Source organism: Mustelus asterias, chromosome 18, assembly GCF_964213995.1.
Source record: "Mustelus asterias chromosome 18, sMusAst1.hap1.1, whole genome shotgun sequence".
Lineage (NCBI taxonomy): Eukaryota > Metazoa > Chordata > Chondrichthyes > Carcharhiniformes > Triakidae > Mustelus > Mustelus asterias.
The window spans coordinates 68,584,724-68,597,374 of NC_135818.1; the positions used below are offsets into that span (position 1 = coordinate 68,584,724).

Genomic DNA, 12,651 nt, shown 5'->3' on the forward strand with positions numbered 1-12,651 from the left:
TTTGGCGACAACAAAAAGGTGATGGTTTCCTATCAGCTTTGGAGGCCATTGCGGGCTTGATAAATGTCTGTGGCATGATTGAGTTTCAAGGCTACAATCCATCACAAGCTCAGCAACAATTGGTGTAAACTCTGCAGCATGTTTAAACAGATTCATGGTTTAGGGAAAGCATCTTTTATTTTTTAGAAACATATTAACGCAGATTATCAAATAAATGAAGATAGCATGCTATAACTGATCAATTAAACTTGCTAATTGCAGGGACGATTGTAAAAATCAAATAGCCAAGTCCCATAATTTTTCAAAGTGTCTAGAGTAATATGTGAGCTAATTATTGACAAAATAAATTGGAGTAAGAAGGGATATAGCAGAGTGCTAAAAATTTAATGAGCAAACGTGGCGAGTTATTGAAAGTGAATTGGATGAATATGTGAAGGGAAAGGAATTGCAGGGTGATGGGGAAAGGACAGATGAGTGGGACCAGTTGGTAATTCTTTCCCAGAGCGGGCACAGGCACAGAGACAAAAACCAGGTGACTACAGGCCAGTTAGCTTGATAACTGTCGTTGGGAAAATGTTAGAACCCAGTGATAGGCAGAATAGTCTCCTCCTGTGTTAATGATCTGTGGTTAGTCAGAGAGTGATGTTCCTTTCTACAGCTGTTTTTCAAAGGTTCCTGAGAATGACATGGTATAAAATTTTACACTTGCACGGTCAGCTTGACATGCGAACCCAGCCAACCATTTAGAAAGCCTAATGAAAAGGAAGGTTTCAAACCTTGGGGAGTGATGGAAGTGAAGTGAGTAATGCTGAAGAGTTTTGTTGTCAGGGGTGCAGTGGAACATGAGCAGGAAGTTTGCGGGGAGTGGGACGAGCGCAGGCGGGGATAAGTGGTGCGAAGCTCGGGCAATATCCTATACAGTGAGTCACCTGGCGATCAAAGATCACCGGGGTCAAACGAGCTGGACACAGCAAAGAAAAATTGGACGGTGTTAGAGAGGCAGTATTGAGGGGTCTCAGCTCATCATGGCCACCATGACTGAAGCATTACACAACTGTTCTCCATAAGTTTGAAACTTGCTGCAACTGCAGCTTAGGAAAGTCCACATAGCAGCATCAAAAAGTATCACCTGATGATGCCTACAGCCTCAATAATTGAGATTGTCATTTCAGATACCATGGATACTGCCATGTATTCGATGACCGACTGCTATTCAGAGGAGGTGGTGGCCCAGTGGTATTATCGCTAGACTATTAATCTAGAAATTCATCTAATGTGATTTGAAAAGGTTAAACTGAATCAAATTCAGCCATTTATTGTGCTATCCCAGCCTGCTGTTTGGAATTAAATGAACTAAATACATTTCAGGAGCAGTATCTTAACAAAACTAATTTGTACCAAGTAGTGTTTAAAAAAAACAATAGTTATCGATCCATTTGGGCAGGTAACAGGAAAGTCTTTTCTGGACATTACAGAATCAAATGCAGTGCTATCATGGTTCAAATCCTATCATGGCAGATGGTGGAATTTGAATTCAATAGAAATGATCTGGAACTAAGAACCTACTGATGACCATGAAACCATTGTCGAAAAAACCCATCTGTTCCATTAATGTCCTTTAGGGAAGGAAATCTGCCGCCCTTACCTGATCTGGCCTACATGCGACTCCAGAGCCTCAGCAATGTGGTTGACTCTCAACTGCTCTCCAAGGGCAACTAGGGATGGACAATAAATACTGGCCAGCCAGCGACACCCGCATCCCACGAATGAATAAAAAAAACACTACTCCAGTGCTTCCCAAATGTTTTTCCACTGTGACCCTATTTTAAAGCTTGGCTGAGTGTCAAATTCTCCATCCTCGCTTGTAGCAATGGCGGGGTGTGAACGGCCAGAAAATTCTGGCCTGGGTCTGTTTAAATAGCAGCGAACGACCAGCGCTCCAAGCCCAAGATCAGGCTTTTAAAAGTTGTCCGCGGAATTATTTTGGAAAAGATTTGCACACACCACAGCTGGATTAACATTTCAACTTCTCGACTGGATAATTCCCTATTAACTGCTTGAAAAGGATTGTCGATGTAGGTGCCCTGCGGTTGACACACATTTTTCCATTGCTAATAACAAAATGGAATTCTCTAATTCGTTAAAACTCTGCATTTGGTCTCGTTTGACCATAAGTTGCAGCAAAGAAGAAACTTCCATTTTCCAAGAAGAGGGAAATAGAACTCCAGTTACTTATTAACCAGTATTAATAATGATATTGATTCCCTTGCTATTTTGGGGCGCTAAGATTTAGAATGAACTAGTTATAGACCTATGATGTATGATTTCTCTGTCACTTTTTAAAGCAATCTTTAATGAGATAACTACTTTTAGTAACCTAATAGGGGAATTATGCTGGGTTTTATATTAGTCTCTGGCCATTTCAATTATAATTGGATTTTAAAGATTGGTTGGATACGTTTCATTTTTAATTTTAAAATTCCAAAAATGTTATTTATCTTCAGCAGTTCCTGACAGCGTCCTAACTCCCAGAGGATTTTAAGTTTGGTTTTCATGACGGTGATATATGGCTTGGTGGTACTTGCAGGTAATTGTATTTAGATTGAATGAATAAATTGGACCAACGTTATCGCACTTCCAACTAACATAAACAGAATCAACATAAATTGTCCCTTTTTTAAAAGAAATTCCTTCATGGGATATGGCCATCGCTGGCTGGATTTATTGCCCATCTCTAATTGCCCTTGAACCATGTCAGAGGGTATTTAAGATTTGGGGTGGCACAGTGGTTAGCACTGCTGCCTCACAGCGCCAGGGACCTGGGTTCGATTCCGGCCTTGGGTAACTGTGTGGAGTTTGCACATTCTCCCTGTGTCTGCATGGGTTTTGCTCCGGGTGCTCTGGTTTCCTCCCACAGTCTAAAGATGTGCCACAGTCATAGCGAGGGTGCAGAGAAAGATCAACTTAGTGCGAGGTAGGTGAATTCAAAAGTCTGACAGCAAGAAGCTGTTCTTGAGTCGGTTGGTATGTGACCTCAGACTTTTGTATCCTTTTCCCAATGGAAGAAGGTGGAAGAGAGAATGTCCGGGGTGCATGGGGTCCTTAATTATGCTGGCCGCTTTTCCGAGGCAGCGTAAGTGTCGGCAGAGTCAATGGATAGGAGGCTGGTTTGCGTGATGGATTGGGCTACATTCACAACCCTTTATAGTTTCTTGTGGTCTTGGACAGAGCAGGAGCCATACCAAGCTGTGATACAACCAGAAAGAGTGCTTTCTATGGTGCATCTGTAAAAGTTGGTGAGAGTCGTAGCTGACATGCCAAATTTCCTTAGTCTTCTGAGAAAGAAGAGGAGTTGGTGGGCTTTCTTAACTATAGTGTCGGCATGGGGGGACCAGGTTAGGTTTTTGGTGATCTGGACACCTAAAAACTTGAAGCTCTCGACCATTTCTACTTCAACGTAGACAGGGGCACATTCTCCACTTTGCTGCCTGAAGTTGATGACTATCTCCTTCATTTTGTTGATATTGAGGGAGAGATTATTGTCACCGCACCAGTTCACCAGATTCTCTATCTCATTCCTGTACTCTTTCTCGTCATTATTTGAGATCTCATTGCATTCTTCATCCAGCTCAATTCCAAAAGTGAGGTGAGAGTGACTCCCTCCACATCAAGGCGGCATTTGCCTGAGTTTGGCATTAAGGAGCCCTTGTAAAATTGAAATCTGTGGAAATCAAGAAGTCGACTCTCCATTGGTTGGAGGAAAATGGTTGGATTGTTGACAGCCCATCATCTCAGTCCCAGGACATCATTTCCAGGAATTCCTCAGGATAGTGTCCTCAGCCCAACTATCGTCAGCTGTTTCATCGATGAACCTCCCTCCATCATAAGGTCAGAACTGGGAGTGTTTGCTGATGATCATAGAATCATAGAATTTCCCACAGTGTAGATGGAGGCCTTTTGGGCCATCGAGTCTGCACTGATTCTCTGAAGCAGCATCTTACCCAGACACGCATGCAGATAGGGGAGAATGTGTGAACTGCATTGATTGTACAATGTTCAGGCACTATTCGCAGCTCCTCAGACACTGTGATATAGGATATGCTTGAAGAGAGACATGTTGCTGAAGCTTCTTGTCTTGTATCCATCAGAATAAGCGCAAGAATACCAAACTTCAAATAAGCAGAGAAATTGATACAATAGGCTTGGGAAGCCTATCGTTCATCGCTGTTTTCTCCATGGCAACACCTTGGCCAATCAGAGATGACTTGCCAACCAATCAAAACTCTTTTCTCCTGCTATACTTCAATTTGTTTTATTGATTAACTTATTAAGTATGAACATTTGGAAGTGTTGTTTATAATGGAGATATTTGTGACAGGACTACCTCTGGGTCATTGCTAGCCGCATGCCCCAGTTTTATGTGGGTAAGGCTAATTGTCCTCAGCTCTCACTTGCCTCCAAGTAGCTGGTCATATAAAAGAGCACACATCCTCACCACAGCTGACAAACGAAACTACGGGCATCATCAGCTTTATTTGGTGTAGATGGATGAAATCTGGAACAATGGAAGAGGCAGATGATCCTAGCAAGAGAACAGTGGTTCTGAAGGCAGATACCAGCAAGATGTATGTCTGGAACGAGCTGCAAGAGGCAGTATAGAAGCGGGTACAATTTTGTCTTTTAAAAAGCATTCGGACAGTTACATGGGTAAGATGGGTATAGAGGGATATGGGCTAAATGCGGGCAATTGGGACTAGCTTAGTGGTAAAAACTGGGCAGCATGGACAAGTTGGGCTGAAGGGCCTGTTTTCATGCTGTAAACCTCTATGACTCCATGATTCTGACATCTGGGGCACTCTCTTGATGATGCAAACTTGTGACAAGTCATCTTGGAAAAGATTGTGACCTTGCGGAGTATCATCCCGGGGTTAGCAATGAAAACGTGGTCACAAAAATGCAGTAGTAGCAAATCGTGCAACGTTACATCCACCCTTCAACATGAGGAAGGACCCTGAAGAAGAGGAGTTTATGATGATTAGATATTGATGGGAGGAACATGGGATATTGGAAAATAGGAAAAGGAGTAGAACATTTAATCTCACCAGCTTGCTCAACTATTCAGTGAGATAATCACTGATCCTTATTCACACTTTTGCTTCGTATCTCTTAATAACTTTGATATATTTTTGGTAACCAATCAATGCATGAAAATCAACAATTTATCCAGCATCAACTGCTGTTTGTGGAATAGTTCCAAATTTCTACTACCCTTTGCATTTTTAAAAATTTATTTGCGTCACAAGTAGGCTTACGCTAACACTGCAATGAAGTTACTGTGAAGATACCCTAGTCGCCACGCTCTGGTGCCTGTTCGGGTACACTGAGGGAGAATTTAGCATGGCCAATGTACCTAAACAGCACATCTTTCAGAATGTGGGAGGAAACCGGAGCACCCAGAGGAAACCCACGCAGACACGGGGAGAACGTGCAAACTCCACACACTGACCCAAGCCGGGATTCGAGCCCAGGTCCACTGTGCCACCATGGTGCCCAAAGGACATGACAAAGGGTGGGATTTTTCTCCCTTTCCGTGACATGTTTCGCGGCCATGGGAGGTGGTGAAATCTTATGGTCGTGTTGTTGCTAACGGGCTTTCCCACTGAATGCATCCCTTGACACTGGGAAACCCATGGCGGGGGTGCACGGCAGCAAGGTTTCGATGAAAGGGTTTCATAATTTCACTCCTGAAAAGTCTGGCTTTAATTCTGAGAATCTACCTCCTGGCCCTGGTCTGGCAGAGATAGTTTCTCCCAGTCTGCTCTCTTGTAAGTTCTTAAAAACTTTAATCGAGTCACACTCCTCCTAACGTTTCAGATCCCAGGAATACAATCCTAGTTTGTTCATAGTTTAACTCTTGGGACCGGATTTTTCAGTTCCAATTCAGGATTGCACGGAGATGGCCAAAGGAAAAGAATGGCGTTCCGTGGATCCAGAAGTCCCAGCCCCAGTTCCGTCTCCATCTGTTTTTAGCGGTGTGGGAAAGTGAACAGATTGCACATCCCACACGCTGCTGATTAGAGGTTGCATTCCATTCTAGAAGTGGGACATTCAGAAATTCTGCATTTTTAGCAAGGCATCCACGCTTTGAAAGCCTATCTAAGTCGCACCTCATAAGTGGAGATGCAAAGCATGGAGTCAGGGAGTGTTGGGACCATTGCTGTATGTTGTACATATTAATAATTTAGACATAAATGTGGGAGGCATGATTGGGAAATTTGCAGATGATGCAGTAATTGGCTGTGTAGTTGATAGGGAAGTGAATTGCTGTCGACTACAGAATGGTATCAGTGGTTTGGTTGAGTGAGCAGAGAAGCGGCAAATGGAATTCCATCAGGAAAAGTGTGAGGTAATGCATTTAGGGAGGGCAAACAAAGCAGGGGAATATTCACTAAAGGGGAAGATGTTGAGAGGGGTTGAGAAAGTGAGGGACTTGGAGTGCATGTCCGCAGGTCCATGAAGGTGGCAGGCCAGGTGGACAAGATAGTCAAGAAAGCAGATGGAAAGCTTTCCTTTTTGGGTGAGGTGTTGAGTCCAAAAGCAAGGATGTAATGATGAAACTGTATAAAACTCTTGTTGGGCTACGGCTGGAATTCTGGGTACACCTCTGGTCACCACATTACAGGAAGGATATAATTGTTCTGGACAGAATACAAAAGAGATTTACAAGAATGTTGTCAGGGCTTGAAAATTGCAGCTATGAGGGGAGATTGGATAGGCTAGGGTTGTCATCCTTAGAACAGCGAATACTAAGGGGTGACCTAATTGAGGTGTACAAAATTATGAGGTGCCTAGATATAATAGACTTGTTTCCCTACTAACTGAGAGGTCAATTACTGAGGAGCATCGATTTAAGATGATTGATAGAAGGATTAGAGGGGACATGAGGAAAAGCCTTTTCACCCAGCGGGTGGTGGGTGTCTGGAATTTGCTGTCTAAGTTGATGGTTGAGGCTGAAATGCTCAACTCATTCAAATGGTACCTGGATCTGCGTCTTCACCCCAAGTCTGGATGTTCTTCAGATCCTGTTGCATTTGAACATGGACTGCTTCAGTACCTGAGGAGTTGCGAATAGTGCTGAACATTATACAATCATCGGCGAACATTCTCGACAGCAAGAGGTTAGGCCAACTGGTGTCTCATTTCCTTGCTTCCCTATCTCAATATTCCATAAATAGTTGAGGGACATTCCAGTCTGAGGGAACGGTTTCCAAATCGAGCAAAGTTTGGAAGAATACAGTTGGAGACATCTGCAAATATTCTCATCCCTGCTTCTTTTAAAACCCTATGATGGAGTCTATCATGTGCCTGAGGAGATTGTCCGATATTAAAGGTTCTACACCAATTCAATTTGCTATAATGACAACAGTGACTATTCTGCAAAGGTGCTTCACTTAGACTGAAGGGATTCGGGACATCCCGAGGTGACAGAAAATGTTATATAATAGTGAGTTGTTTTATTATTATTTAATTCTTGCATGCAGTACACCAGTTAATCACGTCCTCTTTTCAGACTGATACAGCAAATTGCAACAAGGCATCCAATCCAAGCAGATCTCTTAAAGTTTTCAGTTCCTTGAAAGTTTTTGTTCTGTTCGGAGGGCAGACTGAGGATCTTTGCAACATTCAAAGGTAAAAGTCCTCTGCGCTTATCAGCGTAATGTTGAAATTCCATGGGATTCTCCTCTTTCCCCCTCCCCCATTCCTATTTTCCACCAATCCACTCTGATGAGAACAACATTTACAGCAGAATGATTGCCAGTTCCTCGGTAGAAAGTATTGCTGTTAAATATTCTAAGCTTGAAATAATGAATGATTGGAACAAGAGTCATTGGCTGATTAATAGCCAAAACACAACCTCCTGACAGAATTACAGATGCTATGTTGTGTAAATGTGTCACTTGACTTGCTTCACAGATAAGGTTTATTCTCATGCTTAGCAACAAGCTAGTATTTATAAAACAACAATTCATAAAGATTTGTATGTCGTACTCTCATGCTGCACTGAAATCTTGCGTGTTACACTCCAACACCAAATTAAAACCTGAATTTTCATTCAGGGGATATGGGCCAGCATCTATTGCCCATCTGTCCTTGAACTGAGTGGGTTTGCTAGGCTGTATCAGAGGGCATTAGAATTCAACACATTGTTGTCTGTCGCATATGGGCCAGACCTGGTAAGGCGGGCAATTTCCTTCCCTGAATCAGATAGGTTTTTACAACAATGTGGGCAACGTGGGTGGCACAGTGGTTAGCACTGCTGCCTCACAGCGCCAGGGACCCAGGTTCAATTCCCGGCTCGGGTCACTGTCTGTGTGGAGTCTGCACATTCTCCTTGTGTCTGGGTGCTCTGGTTTCCACCCATTGTCCAAAAGACGTGCTGGTTAGGAGTGTTGGCCATGCTAAATTCTCCCTCAGTGTATCCGAACAGGCGCCGGAGTGTGGCGACTCGGGGATTTTCACAGTAACTTCATTGCAGTGTTAACGTAATGTACTTGTGGCACTAATATATAAACTAAAGGAAAATTAAGTGGTTTCATGCTGTCATTAGACTTTTAATTCCACATTTTCTATTAAATTCAAATTTCACTATCTGCTGTGGTGGGATTCGAACCTTGGTCTCCAGAGCATTTCCCCAGTGACAATACCACTGCTCTACCAACTCCCCTCCCCTCAATCTAGAGAATTGCTTTCAATTCATACTTAGAAGATTGGAAATTATAAAATGGAGTCTGGAACTATTTTAGCTAAAATTCTACATTTGGGGTTAAACGATGAATAATATTTTTGCATCTTAACATAACAGTGCAGATTTTGAAAGCAACAAATAATTCAGTCATTAAAATGCTTCGCAGTTTGCAGAGATTATAGTTGTGAGGTAGCATTAATCTAAGTAAAACCTTAATTGTTGCTTATTACTTTTAAAAATCATTCAGGTCATCTGAAATATTGAATTGGCTACCAACGCATAGAAGAGGTAAAATTAACTTTCTGAAAACTTAATTTCAACAACAGTAATTTACAATTACTGTACACAGTGCGTTTAACAAGATAAAACATCCCAAAGCACTTTGCAAAGGCGACATCAATAAAAACATTATTGATACATTTTGACATCAAACCACAGAAGAAGATCATCAGGATAGGTGACTAGCATAGTTATCAAAGATTTAAGGAGCAAATTCAAAGGAGAAAAGAGGGAGAGAAGGAGACAGAGAATGAGAGGAAGTGTTATGGCACAGAGTTTAATTCCCTTTACTTTGCGTCGTAATCTGCTACATTTATTTGGGAAGGTGTTAACTGTTCTTAATTAACATTAAGTTCATTAACATAAAGGCCTGACATTCGCTTTAAGTGAATAATTAACAAGGTAATTTATTTAAACAACCAAGGACTTCAACTAAACAAGTAACATATTAACTAAGGTAGGGTTTGACTGAAATGCTGTTCGAATAATACAAGGAACATTCATTACCAAAACAGTAATAATGGAATTTTAGTCACTCTCAAACCAGGCTTGATGTTTTCTGGAAGCTTTTTGTAGCTGTCCGCTGTCTGTAAGGTCTTTCTGACTCGGTATCCTTCTGTAGATAGCTGGATAATTCTCTTAAGAGATATTTAAACTGGCAGGGGTGAAGAGCTGCTCTAGAGGTGAATGCTGGCTCTTTGACTGGCTGCCCTGGTCTCTGGAGATGTTCTTCCAAGATGTCCTCTCTTGAAAAGGCTGTTGCTTTTGCCTTTATACCTGCCATGACCTCGCAATTTTCTTAGACCACAATTGGTTTGATGCTGTCAACACTATTAAATTCAAATCTGATAGACTCTTAATAGTTGATGGTCCTTTTTAACCTGATAGGTTGGCAGAATGCAAAGCCTGTTACCAAGTCAATCCTGCTGCATGGTCCTTTTGAAACAAATGTTCTGTGTGTACTCTGCATTTTAGCACAGAACTCAAAAACAGCTTTTAAAGGGACCACGCGTGGTTTTCTTATCGTGGAGCATTTGTTTACAATTCTTTTGTACGTTTACAATTCCTTTATATCTTTATAACTATTCTTTACCAACTCAACTTCACAGCAGAAGGGAAACAGAATGGTTTGGGGACGGAAGCCCAGAGCTTGGTGCCAAAACAGCTGAAAGTACGGTCACCAACGGTGGCGCCAGTACAATCAAGGATGCATAAGAGGCCAGAATTGGAAGAGTGCAGTGATCCCGAAAGCTTGTAGGGATGGAGGAAAGCTGTGAAGATAGGGAGGAGCAAAGCAATGGAAGAATTTGAAAAGAAGGATGAGTTTTTAAAGTTGTGGCACTTTCCACCACCAAGGTCAAGATGAATGAAATTTGGCACAAGTTAAGATTTGTGTAGCAGAGTTTGGATGAACACAAATTTATGTAGAGTGGAAGATGCAGCCAGGAGTGCTTTGCAATATTCCCGTCTGGACGTAACTAACGTGTGGCTGAGAGTTTCAGCAGCAGTTGAGCTGAGGCAGGGTTGGAGTTGAGCAATGCTACAGAGTGTTGTAATATGAAGCGCATGTACTTTTGAGGATGTATATCTTAATCTGCTGTCATTCACTGCTATTGAGATATGTAATTATGTATTAGTCCCATGACTTAAACTCAGTCTGCAAGCAGCATTGGTTATGGTCAGTTGTATCTCCTAGATAGTCTCCCAGAACTCTATCTGTACATAATCTCATCTGCAAATAAAGAACCCACAATATTTGTGACTCGTCAGAAACTGAGTAGGCCACGTGGTCCACTGCTTCTGTTTGTTGTGTTCTTGTGACTTTTGGACCTTGCAATGTCTTGATGCTAGGCGGATCGATCAAGTAGATGATCTGTCCAGCTGGGATCAATTCCCCATAATGGATCGAGTAATGCAGAAATCACTTAGATCTTTGACTTGAGCAATGATGTAATCCAGGAGGGAGTCAGTGCTTTAAACGGTGATGCCTCCATATGATTTTGTATTTGTCCTTCAGGCCGAAGAGGGTGTTTGTTATAATGAGGCCACTTTGTCAGCAGGTGGAGACCATTCGCCTTGGCTTTACTCACCCTGTTTCTCCCAATGGTTCTGCTCCAGACATTGGAATCCCTGGCAGTAAAGTTCCCTAGAAGGATGACCCTTTCTTCCTTTGGGATGGCAGTGAGGATTTCATAAAGGACGGCATTGAACTTTTCCTTAGCATCTTCCTCGGAGTCTTGGATCCTGAGGAGCACCTGAAACATGCGTGGAAACGGACACGGTGTGGAGGGTGGGGGGGTGGAAGTTTTGTTTGGCTGCATGTTTTGTGCGTGAATGGTCACAATTTGGATTTTTTTGGAAGAATTTTGATTTTCCTCCACATTCCCGACCCCACTGCATTTTCCTCTGGTCTTTTTTTGTGGGTCAGGGCTGCCTATTGTGCAAAACACATACACTCGTCCTACTGAGGTTGGATTCCCCATTTTAATTGAGGGACGAAAATTGGATTCCTCCCACTCACCGATTTTTGTCTGGTGGCGCAGTGTGAACGCAAACCCTGCAGGGAAAGACAAAGCCCTGTGCAAAATCACACGTCAGTCAGGAGTGCAGTCTGTGAGTGGCCAAACGACACAAACTCGCTAAGTCTGCTCCCGAGAAGAAAATCTAGCCTGGGGAAACTAAGCAACTTGGGCAGTGTGGCTCCTTGCTCAATCGGGATTCCACTGTTGATCGAGAGGACAAAGACTAATCATCTCAGAACTCTTCAATGATGGCCCGAAGTAATTCCGTCTCCTCATTATACACACAATAATTCACACTGATTCAGATGCAGTGGCAATGTCATGTCACAGACAGAAACTGAAGAAGTGATGTTAGCTCTACCCAGCCAGCAGGTATTTTGCGGGTGAGCTGTTTAAAATTGCCTGGGTGAGTTAATCGCTGATGTCCTGCCCCAGATCTTGCAGCCTTTAACTTTAACCTACTCTTCTGAGCAAGCAGCAAGGACACTGACATATGCCTGTAGCGCTTTGCCTTTAATATCAGGATCCGGGGAGGCAGCGGTGCAGTGGTATTTTCACTGGACGAGCAATCCAATAAAAGGCTAGTAAGGCCCAGGGTAAAGCTCGGGCGACCGGGTTTCAAATCCCACCACGGCAGATGGTGAAATTTGAATTCAATAAAAAAATTGGGAATTAAAAGTCCCGTGGTGACCATGAAATCATTGTCGACTGTTGTAAACACCCAACTGGTTCACTGATGCCCTTTAGATAAGGAAATCTGCCACCATTACCCAGTCTGGCCTACATGTGACTCCAGATCCACAGCAATGTGGTTGAATCTTAAAAAGCCTTCTGAAGTGGCCTATCAAGCCACTCAGTTCAAGGCCAATTAGGGATGGACAATTATGGTGGTCCAGCCAGCAACAACCAATGAATTTTTAAAAATGAGGGTGCTCTGACTCAGGCTCTGACTGCTGGTTTAACCCCCAAACTGTGACTCCAGAGGGGTTTAACAGGCCAAATGAAGACAGCAAATTCATGACCAGGGTATGGTAAGTTGTTTTACTTATGGCATTAGGAGGAATAGCAGCGCTTCTCCAGGCTTTGTGAGGTACGTCTAGGTCT

The 12,651-nt window shown here is 42.8% G+C and overlaps 1 protein-coding gene across 5 annotated transcripts in view; it reads left to right on the plus strand.

Moving 5' to 3' along the window:
* slc24a4b (solute carrier family 24 member 4b) overlaps positions 1-12,651 on the plus strand; it is a 230,289-nt gene that overhangs the window by 95,494 nt on the left and 122,144 nt on the right. For 2 of the 5 annotated variants that reach the window (XM_078234257.1, XM_078234258.1), the window contains exon 2: positions 2,505-2,587. The exons of the other annotated variants lie outside the window; for them this stretch is intronic. In XM_078234257.1, coding sequence (XP_078090383.1) covers positions 2,554-2,587 — 34 coding nt within the window. In that variant the 5' untranslated portion in view covers positions 2,505-2,553. The remainder of the gene's footprint in view (positions 1-2,504; positions 2,588-12,651) is intronic. 5 annotated transcript variants of the gene reach the window in all.